Source organism: Callionymus lyra, chromosome 1 (assembly GCF_982586985.1).
Source record: "Callionymus lyra chromosome 1, fCalLyr1.hap1.1, whole genome shotgun sequence".
In the NCBI taxonomy this organism is placed as follows: Eukaryota; Metazoa; Chordata; class Actinopteri; order Syngnathiformes; family Callionymidae; genus Callionymus; species Callionymus lyra.
Window position 1 is genome coordinate 5,557,827 of NC_141818.1, and position 21,923 is coordinate 5,579,749.

Below are 21,923 nucleotides of genomic sequence, written 5' to 3' on the forward strand. Positions count from 1 at the left end.
TATCGCGAGATGTTACGTTGTTTCACCTAAACAAACGGTGAATTTTCTTATTGTTGGAGCTTCAAACCGCGAGGACAATAATCTTTTTTTTCTATATTTAAGAAGAATTTTTTAAATTATGTCTATAAACTAGTTTACGCGAGTGTTTTGTTCGCCTGTTATTCGACCTTTGACTCGAGTTGACGTCCATGATGGAGCGAAATCTGTTTCCTGGAAGTAAAATGAAGAATTTTCTACTTTTGCTCGGACTTCTCTCTTTTTTATCTCTTAAAACAGAAGGTATGTGTTTTTAAAAAATATATGTATTTGTGATTGTGAATGTGTGGAAGAGTTTTGTTTGGTATCCATTGTTCGCATATTTAAACATAACAAGAAAATGTCAACACGTTGATGGATCGTTCTCAAATACTCTCGTTATACTGTCATTTACATTCAGTCAGAATAAGAACATTTAAGACGTTAAGATTATTGTGGTCACGTTGACATTAATAATATGGACTCTTAGACACGACAGGAATCTTCGTTTATTTAAAAGTAAAGACAGTTATTGTCCATATGTATCAACACGTGATCTTTCATCACCTTTTTCAAGTTTTGTTTACTATACACCACGTGTTAAACATCACCTTCCCCCTTACCTGGATCATATTACAGTCCTATATATACACAGTTATTATTTTTCATTATCATTGTAACTGTTGTTATTAGATAAACATGGACATAGACCAGGAAAAAAAAAACGATATTGAGCAAATGCAGAAATAAAATAAAGGAAAAAATTAATGAAAATAAAAAATCCAAGATATAAATCAAACAAATATAAAGAAAAAGATTCATACATAAATATTAAAAAAATATATGGTTAAATTCCAAACATTACTTTGTTGTATTTAATGAAAATAACGAGGAAATAATTTTGATACCGATATATTTCTATATTTAGAGAATTTTTTATTTTTATTTTATTCTACAACAGTGTGTGAAGTTTCTTATTGTCGTCCTTGTTTCCGTCACAGGTCAGTCGTGTCGAGGACAGTGCGGGGTTCAGGTGCACAAGTGTTCCTGCCTCGTCACCTGCGCAACTTTGCGCAACTGCTGCTCGGACTACACGCAGTTCTGCCTGCAGGTGGCGCCACACTCCAGCTGCATGCTCGGGGGACGCGCTCTGAAGATCCTGGATGTGGTCTTTGACCCCGGGCAGCGTCTCCTCTGCAGGTCCGAGTCCCTGAACATCTCTCCACGAGTGAAACCACTGGATTATAATTTATTAAGAAACGTTTTGTGAAACAATATGTTTGTTTGTCAGGTTCAGAGGTCAGATCCTGACCGAAGGGTTCCTGGACGAGGCCGGGAGTGGACACTGTGTCACTCCTCTGCTGCTGGAGACCGGATGGATCCAGTTTGACGTCTCGACAGATGGAATCAACTTTGACAGATCAGGAGAATATCTCTCTGGTGAGTCGTTCAAAATAAAAAAATGAAGCTAGTTTATATTTTTATTTTTTAGTTTGAGTGTAAAAGAATATACAACAGAATACGGCAGTAACGTATTTTAATGTGAGATCAGACCATTTAAGAGATAAACAACATTGAAAAAAAAAGATAATAATATTTAAATGCTTACATTTCAATTAAAGGAAAAAACAATACAAACTCATGTGCAGCCCAAATCATTAAAGATCAAATATTTATAAATAATTAAATGTTCTTATAACTTATTTCTATGTTTATTTAGTAAGTTTTGTAAAAAAATTGGATCAAATCATAGATATTCAGAATGACCTTAAATGCCTGTCTTAAAAAAGTATGATTTTGTTTTTTAAATATCAAAAGATACAATATTTGTGACTTAATAATATGCATTATTGGTCGATGTTATTTACGGTTTTACTCGTGTTAAAATGTAAACTCCCGAATAAATATAGATTTAGCGGCAAATTTGATATAATATAAAATTATAAATAATATTTTTATTTGAATCTGTTGTTAAGTAATTTGTGAGTGTGCATTAAGTAAATAATTTAGATTCTGTTAAAATCCTTAACAATGAACCGTTAATAATTCCTTTATGAACATTCAGTTACTGTAGATTTATTATTTAGAGCACATTTCTGTTACTAAAAGAAAATGTGAACGACCTCCCTGGCCTCCATAAATTCATATGCAGTGCTGAAGGTCGTTCACTTTGACCCAGAGACGACACAAGGGATACCACAAACACATTTGTTTTTGGGCCTTCGGGTCACCTTGACCCAGAGACGACACACGGCTTGAACAAAAAACACTAAAAATCGTTTTAAATAAAAAACCAACTGTTTAAAATGTAATTATCTTGTACCAAAAAATAGAATGGGTGGAGGCCCCGGGGCCGACCTGAGACAAAGATGAATTCTTTGATGATTATGTGGAAACATTAAGACTTATATACTTGATGAAGCAAGAAAACCTATTTCCAGGAGAAGTTCATGATTTAACTGTGTAAACAGGAAGTTGAAAACAAGCGTAAAGAGAGTTTCTGTTAATCAGGTTTTCCTATGAAGTATCTAAACTAAACATTCATTATTTAAATCAACAACTATTGTGTGTTCAGTTCACCCCAGTAAAGCTGACTCAGCGTTTCAAGTTGCTCTCCTCAACTCCACCCAGTGGATGAACTACGGGACCGCCGGAGTGTCGGGGCGTCTGGAGATGACCTGGGACCGTCGGCTGCTCCGAACCGAGCGGGTCGACGTGGAGCTGTGGGGGTACAGAGAGACCCTCGACACACCCGGCAGCAGCCCACGGGCGGACCTCAGATACTTGTACTCCGTCGCTACGAACGTTCCCAACTCAGGATCCTTCGGCTTCATCCCACAGCCCTCGAAGGAATTCTCCAGCTGGGAGATCGGAAACATCCGAGTCACTGCAAGCTCCGAGTCGGACGGCGAGAAGTAAGCTTGACTTCCTGCAGGGGGAGCCAGAGACCGGTGTTTGAGTTTGGTCGTTGATCCGTGCAGGAATGTGGAGGCTCTCTGGAGCGAGGACCACATCCTGGCCTGGCACCTGCCTCAGGACTTCAGAGAGGACTCGGTGACGTGGGCTCAGGACAAGTGTCGGCAGTGGGACGCTCTCGAGGACCAGCTGCCGGACTTCCTGGACCAGCTGCTGGACTGTCCGTGTACCCTGACCCAGGCCCGCGCGGATAAAGGAAGATTCCATGTGAGTTGATGAACTATGACATTTTATCTTGTCGTTTTTATTCACGTCGCTCAATTAGAAAATGTGACATAAACAAAAAAACATTTTATTAAACTCGTAAAACGATTTAATATTTTTCACCCATTAACACTTCTCTAAATTCTGACATTATCTCTTATATCTTATATAGATAGATAGTTGGATAGATAAACTCTAATCTAATTATATCTATTTTTTTAAAATATGAATTTGACTTATTACCACAGTTTTTTTTTATCCTTTTCTTCATAAAACATGTCAGTAAAGATTTAAGGAAAGAGGCCCAGGAGTAAAAGACTAAAACGCAGTAATGAAAAAGTCCACCAGATGGCGGCAAACAAATACAAGTCCTTCCTCTCAGTCCAAAGTGAAAATCTCAAACAGTCAGTAACAAACACAGACCAGGAAGTGAGGTGGTGTCCCAATGCTCTAACCACGAAAAGGGGAAAAAGATGGTCAATAATCAAAGTAAAACTCACCAAAATACAAGTGAAAAAAGAAGAGCCAGGAATATTCAGCCCAATACATCCTCATTGTTTCTTTTATAAACATTCATCTCATAATAATTCGATTTCACAACAAGTGGGTCAGTAGGAGGCCCGGGACAGAGCTGTGTGGAACCCCATCATTGAATGATTACTCAGCGATGACTGATGAAAGAACCCGTTTGTTTCCGTGTCTCAGACGGACTTCAGCTGCGACATGGAGGGGGGAAGCGTGTGCACGTATCACCCGGGGAGTGTCCACTGTGTCCGGTCCGTCCAGGCCAGGTAGGTCACCCCTCAGACTCCCTGCCCCCCCTCGTCCTGATCTCTCCCCCGGCAGCTCCTCGCAGGGCTCCGGACAGCAGTGTTGCTACGACGACGGCGGTTCGCTGGTCCTGACCGGCGACTCTTACGGCGGCAGCACCCCGGACCGGGCCCACGACTGGGGGTCCCCTCCGTACAGGGAGCCCCCCCGGGTACCCGGGTACTCCCACTGGGCAGCCGACGTGCTGAGCTTCTACCACTGCTGCCTGTGGTCCGACAACTGCCCGCTCTACCTCAAACACAGACCCTCCAGCGGCTGTGGCAAGTACCGGCCCCCCAACGCCGGTGAGTCTGTTTAGGGTCGTGGCTGAGTTCAGTGAGAAGCAGATGTCAGGGGGTTCGTGTTTGACAAGCGCTGACTGGCCGGAGACCAAAGAGTCAAAGTTAACTTGATTACAGACTGAATTATGACTCGGGAAAACATGTCGTCGTGTGTTTGTTTGTCGCCACAAACACACACGGAGAAGAAAACCAGGCGTGTGTGAGAAAGTGAGGAGAACGTGGTTCTGATCCAGATAATCTCCCCCATGTTTGTCCCACATAAGCTTTGTTGCTGCGTCCAGATGTATTTACCACGAGTTCAAGAAGGTTCTTTCTACTCCGCTTTCTGTCTTGCTAGACATTATTATTTGTTTTAATTCTTAGAATTATAAGTTTAATAAGAAGAATAGTTTTTATGATTGTTATGATAGTCATTTTTATTATTATTATTGTTGTTGTCATTATTATTATTTTTACTATCATCATTTTTATCATTATATTATAATTAGCTTTGTTTTTATTTATATTATGCAGTTGAAGTTGATATCATATTCATTGTTATCATATTTAAATTATTTAATTAGTATTAATGTTATTATCATCATTGTTATTATAATAATTAAAAAGATATATTATTGTCGTTATCATCATCATCACCATTCTTGTTATTATTATTGTTATATTATTGTAAGAATTATGATTGTTATTATATTATATTATTGTAAGAATTATCATTGTTATTATTATTGTTATATTATTGTAAGAATTATCATTGTTATTATTTATTTTGTTTTGTATTTGTTGTTGTTATCATAATTATTGTAATTATCACCATCATTATAATTATTAATTGAGTTAATTAAGTTCATTTAAAACGTTTGTTTTTTATCCATTCAATTCCATAAATAAGGGGCAATGAATTAAAGTATTTCCAATATATACTGTATATATATATATATTATATAAAATGATGAACATAATTTCTTGGAATGAGAAAAAGACAATTTGATTCTGAACCTAATCTTAAACACCAATATTTTATTCTGACATGCTTCCTCCTCCTCCAGGGGTGGTTCTGGGCGACCCACATTTCATCACGGTCGGCGGCCTGGACTTCACCTTCAATGGCCGGGGAGAGTACCAGCTGGTTCTGGTGCAGAACAAATCGCTGAGTGTGCAGATCCGGACTGAGGCGGTCAGGTTGCAAGATGGTGAGTCGACGAAGTGAACTCAATCTCAACTCTATAGTCCGGTGGAGCCTTTGAAAGAGATTAAAGGAGGGGTAGAGGTTCTTCAAGACGGCGTGATCAAGACATTTTTTTTATTGAAAAACTATTTTTTCTTTCGTCAGGCAAAGAAGCCAAAGCGACGCGTCTGTCCTCTGTGGCGATGAAACAAAACATGTCTGATGTCATCGAGGTGCGTCTGGTGGACGAGGGTTTGCAGGTTCTGAGGAACCAGAAGGTTCTTTCGTTTACGGAGCAGAGCTGGATGGACCTGAAGGGTGAGAGGGGGGAGGCGAGGGGGCGAGAAGGGGGGTTGGGGTCAGGTCATCTCACCGGTCCGTGATCCTGCAGGAGCGTTCGTGTTCTCGCCGACTCGTCAGAACGTCACGGTCATGTTCTCCTCCGGCGCCGCCGTGGACCTCCGGGTCTCTGCCGGGAACATGGCCGCCACAGTCCTGCTCCCGCCAGAGTTCCCAGAGACCTTCGAGGGTCTCCTCGGATCCATGAGCGCCGCGGTGAACGCCTCGGACCAACAGGTCTTCGACCTCGGAGCCAGCTGTGAGTTTGTGTCGAACCCAGAATGTCCTGCAGCTGAACTTCTTTCTCTTCAGGGAACATCTCCAAAGACTCGTCCCTCTTCACGTACGACTCCGACTTCCTGGTCAGCTCCTACCTTCGGGCTCCGAGCCACGACCCCACGTTCGTCCCGGACTTCTCCCCGGCCCAGGACCCCGGCGACCCGCTGGTGCCCGACATGCTGCTGATGTGTTCAGGGTCCGGAGCAGAGCTCTGTAGATACGACACCCTGATGACCCGTCGGCTGGAGGCGGGGAACGCCACCTTGAGGTTCTATCAAGGTCACCGACGACTCGTCCAGGACCTGGAGACGGGTGAGTCTGAAACAGTTCTGTTCCAGTCCTGATGATCCGGGTTCTGACCTCAAAACCCTCTGGGCAGTCGTGTCCTGCGGTTGGATCCCGACGCCCAGGAACGGGAAGAAGAACGGGACCAGGTACCTTCAAGGAGACTCGCTGACCTTCTCCTGCGACCCTCGCTACGCCCTCTACGGGTCCACGGAGCGCACCTGTCGGCCCGACGGCACCTGGAGCGGCGAGATCACGCAGTGCCTCACAGGTGAGTCACGAAGAAGACCTATTTCTTGGCTGCTACAAATGGTGCTGGAAGTAGGATGAAGGATGAGCACAACATGAAGGTTGAATTTGAATCTTGCAGAGCAGGAACTAAAGGTACAACTTGTTTTTTAAGTACTTAAAGAAAATACTTTAAGAAGTTTTATTTGGAGTGAGACAGTTATATGGAAATTAATCAGTAATTTTAAATCGTTTCATTTAATATTTCAATTGTTGAAACCTTTATACTTCTTATTATAATTATTTTAATTTTTCGACGTAATTTAATTCAATAATTTGTACATTGAAAGATTTAAACTTTAATTCAGTTTTCTAAATAAAAATAAATATATATTTGTATCTCAATTAATGTTGAGTTATATAGTTATGTGATATTTTAGTGGAAACTTTTTTATATTGAATTTAAGAGTCTGTAAAATAAAGAATTTTGCAAATATATTTTTTTAATTATTGGAATTAGAATATCAAACTTAATGTGTAAAAATATCATTAATTAAATCAATTTAAAAATAAAATGATGACTGATTTAAACCTTTGGGTCAAAATTCAGTACAAGAGAGACATGAGGTCCAGGAGCTGCTTCAGTGTAGTTTATCATCTGGGAAGTTGTTTTGCTTGTTTTAGTTTATTCAAGACCTCATTCTTGTTGTGTAAACAGGGTCAAAGGTTATTGCCAGGGTCATTGGAGGTCATCGGCGAGATGGTGTGTGTACACAGACACACAACACCATAATAAAGATGGATGTTTAACTTTAATTTTGAGAGCCGTTCTGCCTTAAAACCGTCTTCTTCGTCCAATAGTTATTGCGGTTCCTTGACAAAGGGTCGACCCCCTGCTGTGTGGCTGGTGGTCCAGAGGGTTCTGGGATCTTCCTCCACTTCAGCCTCTTTGAAAGCCGAGACCCTCTGCAGGCCATTAGCTACGAGCCATAAGAGTCTTAACCTGGACTCAACCGGCTCTGTGTGCGTTATTAGAACCACCTGGACTCGTCTGTTATCTTAGGTTGTAGTGACTCGTAGCCGCCTCAAGGTGGCAGCGTTCCCTCTACCGTTGAGCCTCTTCTATGTCCTATTGTTTGTTGTTTGACATGATTCAGTGTCTTTTGATTCTTTTATTTTATTTTATTCTTTTGATTTTATTTGCATGTCATTCACTCACACAATAGTCAACGGCACCGTATCAATTAAAACAATGTTTGGTTTGACAATAAGTATGTACAAAACAAAATAATTTTATTTTTTATTTTTTATTTACACATAACATGCAAATATTCGCATGCTACGTGTTGCAAATAAACCTCCAGCCACTAGATGGCAGCAGTCATTATGTCCTCAGCAGCTAAGGGAACAATGAAATTCACTAAGAGCTCCGCAATGACTGAGGACGAGAGGATACATTAGACTCCAGCAGCTTTTAAAGCTGATGTTTGGACATATTTTGGTTTGAAAACAAATGAAAGCAGTTACGACTTCGTCAAGAGTCATGTGGTCTGTAAATTCAAGTACTCGACAATACTCCAAACATATCCTGCCATATCCGGCTGCGCTCGACAACGCTCTCAAGTCACGTGACAACATGAAGGCCCGAAAATCGAATAAACATAATTAAATAAAATCGCAATCTTTGCGATAAAGTAATATATATATATTTTTAATCGCGATTATATGGCAAATTTCGATGAATCGTTTAGCCCTAGTTCACCTCAACCTAACCTTGGCCAGACGTCTTCTACCGACACACAATGTTAGTTGGTTTACGGTGACGATGAAAAACTAGTTTGATCTGCTGGGGGTCTAAAGTTAGTGGAAAGTCAAAATGGGTCCTAAATCATTTTTTTTTTAGATAAAGTAAACCATTGTTTTGAGAAGGATAACCACAGCGATCAAAACGATCTGGGCGAGAACACGTGTCCTGACTGACATCTTCTTCTTCACCTCTGGACCAGCATCTCACTCTCGCTGACACGTCCATTAAACCAACAAGCGTTAACAACCTGCAACATGACCGGCGGCGCCGCGGTCCAGGTGTTGCGTGATCAACGCCACAAAACCGACCCGACCGTCAGAAACGCATCCTTCCTCCTCTTTCTGCGTCGCTGCTCGACTCACCAGTTCGTCTCTCTCTGAGTTAATGAGTCTTTGTTGATACGACGCCTGTCAGCAGAGGCGGCGGTTTAAGAATCCTTCTGTCTCTGGATCTCTAATCTCCGCTCCGAGCCTCGGACGGATTAGAACCTGCACCGGGTGTCAGCCAGCGGAGGGCGGGGCCGGGTGTCAGGACCTGGAGCTCACAGCGCCACCTGGATCCGCGACCCATGAATATTAATGTGATCGGAGCCGACAGCAGCGATCGTCGCGTCACGAATCATGACTTCGCTGGAAGATAAAGTTAAAGACTCGGAGGAAGAAGTTTCAACGATGTTTCTAATTTTAGCGACTTTCTTCAGACGTGTTCGTGTTTGTTATAGCGCCGACCCGTGAGACTCTATAACCCTGTCAGACATTTTGAATCACACACGTTGTTTGTGGTTCAAACATATTAATAATTTGCACATGCTCCCATTTTTCTCTCTCGCTTTTGTAAATTGCACATTTTTGTGATTGATTATCCAAAAGTTCTAGATAACATGACAGAATTTTCATATCACAGTTTAGTTTTTTTTAAATCACATTGGTTTCCCGGTATTTGACTGTATTTCCTTTCATTGAAGGGTGTTCTTATACACATTTTTTTCAAATAAGAAAATAATTACTACATTTTTTTGGCTTTAAATCGCCCATTTTTACTTTGATAAGGACTGTATCATATGAAAACTATGACCCCTTCAAAGTATTTAAAGTTAAAGATGAGAATGATAATGGTAAAAATACAACATTTCTATTGAACATAGTTTGCATAATCAGTGCAGTTAACCATCATTATCGTCTACAGTATTTACAGGAACCATATCCTTGATGTTCGTTAACTCAACCCAACACTTGCAGATTAGATGTAGAGGGTACTTTAAAAATACTGGTACTCTAAAACTACTGGTACTCTAAAACTACTGGTACTCTAAAACTACTGGTACTCTAAAACTACTGGTACTCTAAAACTACTGGTACTCTAAAACTACTGGTACTCTAAAACTACTGGTACTCTAAAACTACTGGTACTCTCAAAACTACTGGTACTCTAAAACTACTGGTACTCTCAAAACTACTGGTACTCTAAAACTACTGGTACTCTAAAACTACTGGTACTCTAAAAACTGCTGGTACTCTAAAACTACTGGTACTCTAAAAACTGCTGGTACTCTAAAACTACTGGTACTCTAAAACTACTGGTACTCTAAAAACTGCTGGTACTCTAAAACTACTGGTACTCTAAAAACTACTGGTACTCTAAAACTACTGGTTCTCTAAAACTACTGGTTCTCTAAAAATACTGGTACTCTAAAACTACTCGTACTCTAAAACTACTGGTTCTCTAAAACTACTCGTACTCTAAAACTACTGGTTCTCTAAAACTACTCTTACTCTAAAACTACTCGTACTCTAAAACACCTCTTTTGGTGTACTTTCCTGTGCAGACGCTGTGTTGTTGGTGTGCAGCAGTGAAATGATTCCCCCCCCGCTGAAACACTTTCCCACCGCGCATGCAAAACGGTTTATTAAAAATTCATATCGTAACCAAAATAAATACAGCACAGGCCTAATAGATAGATAGACTTTATTAGTTCCCTCGGCAGATCTTGGAATTGGGTTTTCAGTTCCCAGCAGACGATTGGTTCATAAAAGAAAGAACAAGAACAAAGTGCAAATAAACACAACAAACTTCAGCAGCAGCTCCCAGTCTGTTGTTATGGTGTCTGCTTCTTGTAATTCTCACGAGATTGTAATTCAAACGGATGCTCTACTCTTTATGTGATTTGGTTTTCTAGTGAGAATTAGTGATTTGCACACGTGTCCTCGTACATTAGTGATTTGCACACGTGTCCTCGTACATTAGTGATTTGCACACGTGTCCTCGTACATTAGTGATTTGCACACGTGTCCTCGTACATTAGTGATTTGCACATGTGTCCTCGTACATTAGTGATTTGCACACGTGTCCTCGTACATTAGTGATTTGCACATGTGTCCTCGTACATTAGTGATTTGCACATGTGTACTCGTACATTAGTGATTTGCACATGTGTACTCGTACATTAGTGATTTGCACATGTGTCCTCGTACATTAGTGATTTGCACATGTGTCCTCGTACATTAGTGATTTGCACATGTGTCCTCGTACATTAGTGATTTGCACATGTGTCCTCGTACATTAGTGATTTGCACATGTGTACTCGTACATTAGTGATTTGCACATGTGTACTCGTACATTAGTGATTTGCACATGTGTCCTCGTACATTAGTAATTTGCACACGTGTACTCGTACATTAGTGATTTGCACACGTGTCCTCGTACATTAGTGATTTGCACACGTGTCCTCGTACATTAGTGATTTGCACACGTGTCCTCGTACATTAGTGATTCGCACACGTGTCCTCGTACATTAGTGATTTGCACATGTGTCCTCGTACATTAGTGATTTGCACACGTGTCCTCGTACATTAGTGATTTGCACACGTGTACTCGTACATTAGTGATTCACACACGTGTCCTCGTACATTAGTGATTTGCACATGTGTCCTCGTACATTAGTGATTTGCACACGTGTACTCGTACATTAGTGATTTGCACACGTGTCCTCGTACATTAGTGATTTGCACACGTGTCCTCGTACATTAGTGATTTGCACATGTGTCCTTGTACATTAGTGATTTGCACACGTGTCCTCGTACATTAGTGATTTGCACAAGTGTCCTCGTACATTAGTGATTTGCACACGTGTCCTCATACATTAGTGATTTGCACACGTGTCCTCGTACATTAGTGATTTGCACACGTGTCCTCGTACATTAGTGATTCGCACACGTGTCCTCGTACATTAGTGATTTGCACACGTGTTCTCGTACATTAGTGATTTGCACACGTGTCCTCGTACATTAGTGATTTGCACACGTATCCTCGTACATTAGTGATTCGCACACGTGTCCTCGTACATTAGTGATTTGCACACGTGTTCTCGTACATTAGTGATTTGCACACGTGTCCTCGTACATTAGTGATTTGCACATGTGTCCTCGTACATTAGTGATTTGCACATGTGTCCTCGTACATTAGTGATTTGCACATGTGTCCTCCTACATTAGTGATTTGAGATCAGTGATCTCCACACGTGTGCCTGATATTCACTCATCAGTGTCTCACGTGGTAGATTTGTTCTCATATTTACACTTGTGACGCACATGTGCTCGTCTGTTTTTATTTGAGAGGTTTTTTGTCTGAACTGGTGAGCATTCATTTTCAATTTGCCTTTTTGAATCCTACCCAAAATGCTCTTGTGATCTGAACTTGTGCAATTTCCTCCCTTGTCTATCAGCGATTCCCACACATGAACTTTGGGCTTTATTACTGTTTGTGCATTTCTGCTCCCATTTCTCTTTTTTTTACCACCTTACCCCTGATAACTCGGCGTGTACTAAATATTGATAAACCAAAACCTGGCCATTTTTGTTATTTAAAACCATTTAAAACCTCTATTTAAAAAATACATATATTTTAATTTAACGTGCAAATATTCAGGGGGTTTGTTCATTTTTGTGTTGCAATTAAACTTCCGGCCGCTAGGTGGCAGCAGTCATTACATCCTCCACAGCTAAAGGAACAATTAAATCCCACTTTATAATGGCAAAGACTGAGGACGAGAGGATACAGTCGACTCCAGCAGCTTTTAAAGCCGATGTTTGGACATATTTTGGTTTGAAAACAAATGAAAGCAGTTACGACTTCGTCAAGAGTCATGTGGTCTGTAAATACTACAACACCAGAGTCAGGTACTCGACAATACTACACATATATACTTGTTACTACACTATCATATAAAATGGCAATATATCGTATCGTTGTTCTTGTATCGTGATAGTTATCTCATCACCAGATTCTCCTGCTCGTGACCATAGAAGTCAAAAATGCTTCGCCTCCAGCGTTGACATTTGTAAACGTGTGCGCACAAATTCCTTCCCCGTGACCTCTTAACAACTGAAGAATGTTTGGTTCCTCCTGTCGAGCTGCTCTGTATTCCCCGATCATCTCCAGCCCTTTTTTTTCTGGCTGCGAGGCCGACGAGATGACAGGCCTGATGAGAACAGTAGCTGCGAGCCTGGAACTCACCTGTGAAGGAGGATCAACGGCATCATTGTGCGCTGACATCTCTGTCATCTCCTGCTCACAGAAACCTCGTCGGCGATAAGGAACGAGGCTCGGGGGCCGCGCCGGGGTCATCAAAACATCCCGAAACCGATAGCATCTCCAGCGCAAGATAAACTGTGGACTTGTCTCTGCATCTAAAATGTAATCACCAGAGGCGGGCGGAGGAACCTGCCGCACGTCTGGTTCGCTCGGTTCCTTTTCGGATGAAACCCCCGCGGGTGACGTCAGAGGACGGGAGGACGTGCGGCAGATGTTTCTGCTCGATAACATCCAGATCCCAGGGATTGAGACGCTTCTGCTGGTACTGAGGAGCGTATCAACACCAGAGCTGTTGCTAAGATGACGTTACTCTCGGGGTCACCGAGCAGACGAGCACTGTTGCGTAAACTAATCCTGGAGTTTTGCGTGAGAAAAAAAAATACACTTGATCGTGCAGGAATATTTCTGACAGTTAGTACTTTTTAAACTATAAAATGACACAACTACAGTTTGGGAAATATTTATACAGAGAGCAGGGAAGGGATTACGAGGCCGGAACATGTGGTTGAATATTAAACAAAGAGCTCAGGGGCCAAAACTGTTGTGAGGGATGACAAGACAGAAACAGAGGGACTAGCCAAAGTATGATGGAGATCTTAAAATACAAAAAAGTTTTTTTAAAAGAAAATGAACCTTAATATGCCAATAGAATTGATTTCTCTTTGTTCTTGTTCTTATTTTATTTTGATTTATTTTTTATGAACAATTGCTGTATTTGCTGTGGCGATTGGAAAAAAGGAGTCCCGAAGGAGTCCTGAGGGATCAATAAAGTTCTACCTTACCTTACCTTACCTTACCTTAGAATATTTAATCACTACAATATATATATATTTTGTGTCTGTTTTAAAATGTTTTAAACCAGGGGTGGGCAAACTCGGTCCTCAAGGGCCGCAGGGTGTCCAGGTTTTTGTTCCAACCGATCCAGCATGCACATTTTAACCAATGAGGTTTCAGCTAAAATTAGCAACACCTGACTGACACTCAACTGATTACACTGCTTAGACACCTGATTGGTCAAAATGTGTCCTCTTGATCGGTTGGAACAAAAACCTGGACACCCTGTGGCCCTCGAGGACCGAGTTTGCCCACCCCTGGTTTAAACATTCACACGTCAACACGGTCCACTGGTTCGGCAACAACTACAGTGTTTTTCTCATTCGCGTCTGATCTTCTCGCAGACAGTATCCTGGGCTTCGTTCTCGGCGCCGTTGGGTCGTCGTCGGCGCTCGTCACGATGGCCGTCATGATCAAACTGAACGCCCGGAGACAGGAAAGGTGGGTTTATGTGGAAGATCTCAGCGTCATCGGGATATTGTTGAATGATGAATCTTTTTTTTAATGAAATAATGTTTTGTTTACGGTTGAATATTACTTTTAGATACTTGAATTCAATGATTTGTATATTAAAAGGTTGTATTTGGGTTTTTATAATGATTGAATCAAAGAATGTATAAAAATGTTGGTTAAACGGTTCGAGCAGACAATGACCAACAGAGTGCAGAGATGCTCGATGGAACAGTCATCTGTCTTTGAGTCGCAGGATCGGAATTTAATCTTTATATGGAAGAAAATAAACAATTAATTTAGAAAATATTCGATTTTTTTTTAAGTCAAGTATTTAATACAAAATATATATATAGAATTGATTGGATTCAGTTAAAAGAAAAATACAATTTAATGCTTAAAAAAGAAAGTCAGTTTCAAAGCACCTGCTTCAGAAGTGCCGGCGGATCAGAACCGACACCAGATTTCGAGCGTCTCGTAAAAGTGTTTCCGGCTGAAGGTCCAGGAGAACATCTGCGTCTTTGATTTCTAGACTCAAGACTTTCCTCTCATCGTTCCAGGGCGTGTTCGGTGTAAATTAGAGGGTCTCTCTCCCCCTCCTCCCCCTCCTCACCCTCCTCTCTCTCCTCACCCTCCTCTCTCTCCTCACCCTCCTCTCTCTCCTCACCCTCCTCTCTCTCCTCACCCTCCTCTCCCTCCTCACCCTCCTCTCTCTCCTCACCCTCCTCACCCTCCTCTCTCTCCTCACCCTCCTCACCCTCCTCTCTCTCCTCACCCTCCTCTCTCTCCTCACCCTCCTCTCTCTCCTCCCCCTCCTCTCTCTCCTCACCCTCCTCACCCTCCTCTCTCTCCTCACCCTCCTCTCTCTCCTCACCCTCCTCACCCTCCTCTCTCTCCTCACCCTCCTCACCCTCCTCACCCTCCTCTCTCTCCTCACCCTCCTCACCCTCCTCACCCTCCTCCCCCTCCTCTCTCTCCTCACCCTCCTCACCCTCCTCTCTCTCCTCACCCTCCTCACCCTCCTCTCTCTCCTCACCCTCCTCTCTCTCCTCCCCCTCCTCTCTCTCCTGTCTCTCCTCTCTCTCCTCACCCTCCTCACCCTCCTCTCTCTCCTCTCTCCTCACCCTCCTCTCTCTCCTCACCCTCCTCACCCTCCTCTCTCTCCTCACCCTCCTCCCCCTCCTCACCCTCCTCTCTCTCCTCACCCTCCTCACCCTCCTCTCTCTCCTCTACCCCCTTTCTCTCCTCTCTCTCCTCACCCTCCTCTCTCTCCTCACCCTCCTCCCCCTCCTCCCCCTCCTCTCTCTCCTCACCCTCCTCACCCTCCTCTCTCTCCTCACCCTCTTCTCTCTCCTCACCCTCCTCACCCTCTTCTCTCTCCTCCCCCTCCTCACCCTCCTCTCTCTCCTCACCCTCCTCACCCTCCTCACCCTCTTCTCTCTCCTCACCCTCTTCACCCTCCTCTCTCTCCTCTCTCTCCTCACCCTCCTCCCCCTCTTCTCTCTCCTCCCCCTCCTCACCCTCTTCTCTCTCCTCACCCTCTTCACCCTCCTCTCTCTCCTCACTCTCTTCTCTCTCCTCACCCTCCTCCCCCTCTTCTCTCTCCTCACCCTCCTCACCCTCTTCTCTCTCCTCACCCTCCTCCCCCTCCTCTCTCTCCTCACCCTCCTCTCTCTCCTCACCCTCCTCTCTCTCCTCACCCTCCTCTCTCTCCTCACCCTCCTCCCCCTCCCCACCCTCTTCTCTCTCCTCACCCTCTTCACCCTCCTCTCTCTCCTCACTCTCTTCTCTCTCTCCTCACCCTCCTCCCCCTCTTCTCTCTCCTCACCCTCCTCACCCTCTTCTCTCTCCTCACCCTCCTCACCCTCTTCTCTCTCCTCACCCTCCTCCCCCTCCTCACCCTCTTCTCTCTCCTCACCCTCTTCACCCTCCTCTCTCTCCTCACTCTCTTCTCTCTCCTCACCCTCTTCTCTCTCCTCACCCTCCTCACCCTCTTCTCTCTCCTCACCCTCCTCACCCTCTTCTCTCCTCCCCCTCCTCTCTCTCCTCCCCCTCCTCACCCTCCTCTCTCTCCTCACCCTCCTCTCTCTCCTCACCCTCCTCACCCTCCTCTCTCTCCTCACCCTCCTCTCTCTCCTCACCCATTTCTTCTGCAAAGATGTCAGCACACACTCATGATCGTACACATTCCATATGCACGAGGCTGCACCGACAAGTGTGGACGCGTCAATCAGATGTGAGGGAGGGGGGAGAGGGGTGAGGGAGGGGGTGAGGATGGGGGGTGAGGGAGGGAACACCAGGGTCTTACTGGGTTTCAGATCATGTCTGGGTTACGTGTCTAGTAGACGAAGCGTGTGGTGCTTTCCACGTCTGCGCCTCCTCTGCATGTTTCAACAGGCTGTGAGTGTGTGTGTGTGTGTGTGTGTGTGTGTGTGTGTGTGTGTGTGTGTGTGTGTGTGTGTGTGTGTGTGTGTGTGTGTGTGTGTGTGTGTGTGTGTGTGTGTGTGTGTGTGTGTGTGTGTGTGTGTGTGTGTGTGTGTGTGTGTGTGTGTGTGTGTGTGTGTGTGTGTGTAGGAAGTTAAAAGAGTGGAATCCTAACATGCAGGAATCAGATGAAAGAGGAAAAACAAAGCAAGGTTTATTTAAGTCAGGTTGAGTTTATTTAAGTTGGATCTGCTTCAGAATATTTAACGGCTTTTGCTCCCACAGTCCAACAACATACAGAGGTTGATTGAGAACTTGAAGGAGTCAGTAGATCATCAAACACAGAAGAAGAAGATCGTTCCAAAGCTTAGGAGCAACAGTCTGGAAGGATTTCTCTCCTCTGGTCCTGAACCGTGTTCAGGAACCATCAGTAGATTCTGATCCACAGACCTCAGAGCCCGAGCTGGGGTGTAAGGCTGGATCAGATCACTGATGTAAGGAGGAGTCTGACCATGAATAGATCTGAAAGTAAGAACCAGAATTTTAAAGTTGATCCTGAAAGAAACTGGAAGCCAGTGAAGAGTTTTAAGGATCAGAGAAATGTGAGTTCTTCTACTAGAGCAGCTCAGAAGAGTTTTGTATGAACTGCAGGCGAGACAGATCCTTGTTTAGACACCAAAATAAAATGATACAATAGTCTAAACACGAAGACTCAAATGGATATCAAGATCCAGATCATGTTGTGACATCATGTAGTCACTTTTAATTTGTAGCCTTTTAAATTGAATATAAAAATGTTGGTTTAAAAGTGCACAACATTTTTTTTTTTAATTAAATTGTTAAAAAATATATATTTTTTATCCTTCCATATACAAATTAATTAATTAATTAATAAAAATAAAAAAACATTTTAAATACAATAAATATTCTGCTGACACTGACATTCTTTCGTACTAATCGTTCCATTCGTCAATACATCGTAGATACGAGAGCAAATGTACGTGAATTCACTGCTATTCAAGGTCAGTGTGGTGAACGTTGTGGTAAAACTTGTGTCTCCAGAGAGAAGTACAGCAGAGGATCCAGTCAAGACCAGACGTGTTAACATCCACGTATCTTCATCTCCTCCGGCCTCCTTCAGAAGAGTCTCTCTGTGTTGATGTCCCTCCAGAGAGACCAGGACCATCAACACTCTCCATCCACACCACATGTGCTCGGACCAGATGTGCAGCGGACCGGCTCGGTCCCGGTCCACTGGCAGAACTTTCATCATCATCATCGCTGCGTCAAATCGTGCTGACGACCCAACGTCAGTTACCATGGTTTTTTATTAACGGTTTCAATCGTAGTTGTGTTGCTTCACCAAGAGAGGGCGCCGGGTCGACGGGTTTCCATCCTGAACCTGAACCACGTCACTCTCCGGCGACATCCTACTTCTGACGCCACTGAAGAAGCATCAACGTGGATCGAGTGTCAAGGTATACGATGTTTTATTAGTTTGCACCAGGATTAAAAAGTTTTTAAATATACTTTAGCGTTGAAGAGACGATCACCGAAAAAGATGTTAAGTCTCGTGGCCAAAAATTCTCATTTTCATGAAAGAAAATCATTCTTTTGACACGACGGCAAAAAGAAAATGTCAGATTTGATTTGAACACAAAGAGCGAAAGCTGGAAAATCTTTTCCTGTCAGAACAAAACATTTTTAAGGAAAACAATTCAGTGAAAACAAAGAACATTTTCAGGACATGCTTGAAGCGAAAAGCTTTTTGAAAAGACGGAGAAAATACTCTTTGATCGCTTCGGAAAAATACTTTTGTAAACAGATGTAGTTTTAATGGCGTCGAGCAGAAGTTGTTCTCGTAGAATATTTTCCTTTTCCTCGAGAATGACGGACGAGTCTTGAAGGAACATATTAGGATAAATATAAATATAAATAAACTCACTTTACTCACTGATGCTCACAATTAGTTTAGGTTGAAAAATAATACAAGTTTAGTTGCAAAAAAAATCATCTTCCTGAATTAATTTGGGAAACATGTTTTTTAAGAATTAGTTTAGGGTAAATTGTTCTTAAAGAATTAGTTTGGAAAACAAGTTTTTTAAGAATTAGTTTAGGGTAAATTGTTCTTAAAGAATTAGTTTGTGAAAAAAGTTCTTAAAGAATTAGTTTGGAAAACATGTTTTTTAAGAATGAGTTTGGGGTAAATTGTTCTTAAAGATTTCGTTTGTGAAATAAGTTCTTAAAGAATTAGTTTGGAAACATGTTTTTTAAGAATGAGTTTAGGAAAATTGTTCTTAAAGAATTAGTTTGTGAAATAAGTTCTTATAGAATTAGTTTGGAAAACATGTTTTTTAAGAATTAGTTTAGGGTAAATTGTTCTTAAAGAATTAGTTTGTGAAATAAGTTCTTATAGAATTAGTTTGGAAAACATGTTTTTTAAGAATGAGTTTGGGGTAAATTGTTCCAAAAGAATTAGTTTGTGAAATAAGTTCTTAAAGAATTAGTTTGGGAAATATTTCACCTACATACAGTATCTTTTTAAGGAATTTGTTTCGGAAATGCGTTCTTCAAAAATTACTTTGGGAAATATTTTCTTCAAAAATGAGTTTGGGAAACTTTATTAAATATCTTCCTTAATAATTGTTTTTTAGTAAATATGTTCCTTATGAATTAGTTTGTGGTAAAATGTTCTTTAAGAATTCATTAGGGGTACATTTTCTTTAAAAAATTAGTTTGTGGTTAAATGTTCTTTAAGAATTCATTAGGGGTACATTTTTTTTTAAAAATGAGTTTGTGGTTAAATGTTCTTTAAGAATTCATTAGGGGTACATTTTCTTTAAAAACTTAAAAAATGTTCTTTAAGAGTTAGTTGGGTTTAAACTTTTCTTTATGAACTAGTTTGAGGTAAAATGTTTTTGTAAGAAAGTATTTGAGGAGGTAATTATTAGTTTGGAGAAATACTAGTTTTTTTTATTATTTTTGTACAAATTTATTTTGAAGAACTATTTTTGTAGAAACTTGTGTGAAATGAATGGTTCGCCGTAAAAATATCGAAAAAAATACTGTGAAGAGAAATAAAATGTGGCGAGTCGACATGAAAATGTTCTGTAAGAAATCGTTTGTAGAAAAACGTGCTGTAAGAAATAATTTGGAGAGAATGTCTGAGATACACGACTTCCCAATTCTGGAGAATCCCGGCGCAGGAATGCAACATCTGGATGTGCCACATGTGACCCACTGTCATCTAAGGTTACCCCCTCGCTCTCCTCGCCACTTTGAACCCCGGCTTCTCGTTAAAGACGCGAGCCCTCGGGGGGTTCTGGGAGGAGACGGAGCGAGTGGTTGATCTGGTTCTGACGGTCGTAATGTTGTGTTTGAAGTTCTGCTGAGACATGAGCTGCACTTTGAGAACAACTGTTTGAATGTTTCTATTGTATTTGCACACGCGTTAAAGATCAGGTTCTGAGTCGTCATGACGACTGTATTAATGTGTGTTCATGTTGTGATCTGTCTTTTTGATGTTCATGTTCTGATTCAACTGCACTAAAAAGAAGAATAAATTCTTCTTTTCTAATGTTCTTGTCACGTGTTCATTCACTTATTTTGTTTTGAATCGTCTATTTTGTTTTTGTGGTTTTCCTTCATTATGTATTTATTTTTCCTTACCTTTTTTTTAAATGGCTCAAATTATTCTTTACTTGATTCTATTGTTTGTAAATTAACCAGAACTATTTTGAAATGAATATTTCTTAATTGAATCTCATTTAAATGAACTTTTCTTACTGGATTCAATTAAAATTGTGCTCTTTACAAAAATCTTAAAGCATTTTAGCAGTTATCTTGAAAACCAGAGACACAGTTTTATCCCTTTTTTATGTTTTAGTGGAAGAATTTCTAACAAATCCAGGTCAAATGTAAAATGTTGTACAATTAATTGTCTTTAAACTGAATCATCAAAGTTTGTTCTCTCTCCATCCTCCAAACTTGCAACGTCCCCCCCAATTTTTTTGGTTGTTTTTTCTTTCCCTGCTTCAAACAAATCCTTCCCGACAAGCAGGATTAGGACGAGTCAGAATTCTCTGAAGTGGTTTTGGACGAGTTCTATGTTTTGGGCGTGAGTTGTTTCATGTCTAATGTGGCTCTAAAGAGGCGCTCAAACCTCAAGATACACAAACTCACCTTCAAGTGTCTCGCGTTCAGATCACTTTGGTGTTTCTGAACTGAAGCTAATAGCTGTTAGCTAACGTATCATTTGATGCTAATCAAATACGAGTCAATTTCATATCGTGTACATGTACAACAACAGCAATGTTGTTTTATCTTAATTTTTAAATATCATTTTTATTACAAAATGTTATTTCACAAGTCATTAGCCTTCATTTTCTTTTAACTTGTTATAATAATGTTGCAGAATTATGTAAGATTTTAAATATAATGTTTTCATAGTTTTTATTTGTTCAGGCTTTTTCTTGATTTTCTGGAACTCCTGTTGTGTTATCAGTTTTATCTTGACCTTTAAAGTATATACTTTATTGAATATTGTTTTGATTGTTTAAGCGCTTTGTGACCCTGGTCTGGAAAAGCGCTATACAAATAAAAATTACTTACTTACTTATAATTTCACATTTTTTGTTACACTTTGTAATGTATTTGAAATATTGTGTTGTTGTGTTTTCAGGATTCGTCTTATATCATATGTAGCTGCTAATGCTAACATAGGGGAGTTTCTGGCATAGTTGTGCAAGCTATGAAGTAAAATAAGCAGCTAGCTTTATGCTAACATCAGTATTGTATCAACCAAAGTCCATTAATCATTTATTTTGTTTAATTATTTGTAAATAAACCAGAAAAAAAATGATGAGATTACATCACATGTAGCCGCTAATGCTAACGTGGCTGCAAAAACTAATATAGGTGAGTTTTTGCCATAGTTGTGGTGCTACTGTGTATGAAACATTAAACCTAGTTTGCACTCGGACTCAAGTTATGTAAGCAGCTTTATGCTAATAATATAGGTAATTATTTTTCCAATTGCTAAAATAATTATTTTGTATCATTTGTGAATGAACCAGAAAATCCGAAAACAGATGGAATTGCATCATATTTAGCAGCTAGTGCTAATGTAGCTGCTAATGCTAAACTAGTTGTCGCTTTGACTTAGCAGTCAAGTGATGTAAAAAAAACGTTTTAATGGTTCAAGGAAATCTTTACT

The 21,923-nt window shown here is 41.2% G+C and overlaps 1 protein-coding gene across 2 annotated transcripts; it reads left to right on the plus strand.

The window, feature by feature from the left end:
• The first annotated feature begins 65 nt into the window (after window positions 1-65).
• On the plus strand, window positions 66-20,285 carry susd2 (sushi domain containing 2). Of its 2 annotated transcripts, XR_015710926.1 has the most exons (15): window positions 66-279; window positions 1,017-1,215; window positions 1,307-1,455; window positions 2,591-2,930; window positions 2,997-3,198; window positions 3,901-3,986; window positions 4,042-4,310; window positions 5,354-5,497; window positions 5,638-5,790; window positions 5,864-6,070; window positions 6,124-6,402; window positions 6,470-6,646; window positions 14,179-14,275; window positions 17,771-18,769; window positions 18,995-20,285. XR_015710926.1 is itself a non-coding variant. In XM_087789529.1 (14 exons), the coding sequence occupies exons 1-14, from the start codon at window positions 189-191 to the stop codon at window positions 17,811-17,813; spliced, it is 2,436 nt and encodes an 811-aa protein (XP_087645655.1). In that variant the 5' UTR covers window positions 66-188; the 3' UTR covers window positions 17,814-20,285. The 2 variants fall into 2 exon arrangements, 1 of the variants encoding a protein (XP_087645655.1); XM_087789529.1 differs by having other exon boundaries at window positions 17,771-20,285.
• Window positions 20,286-21,923: the final 1,638 nt, after the last annotated feature.

Coding starts and splice junctions, on each gene's coding strand:
- susd2 (XM_087789529.1), top strand. CDS start 189: ATGATGGAGCGAAATCTGTTTCCTGGAAGTAAAATGAAGAATTTTCTA. Junction 6,071..6,123: donor CTTCGACCTCGGAGCCAGCT/GTGAGTTTGTGT, acceptor CTTTCTCTTCAG/GGAACATCTCCAAAGACTCG. Junction 14,276..17,770: donor AACGCCCGGAGACAGGAAAG/GTGGGTTTATGT, acceptor TTGTGTCTCCAG/AGAGAAGTACAGCAGAGGAT.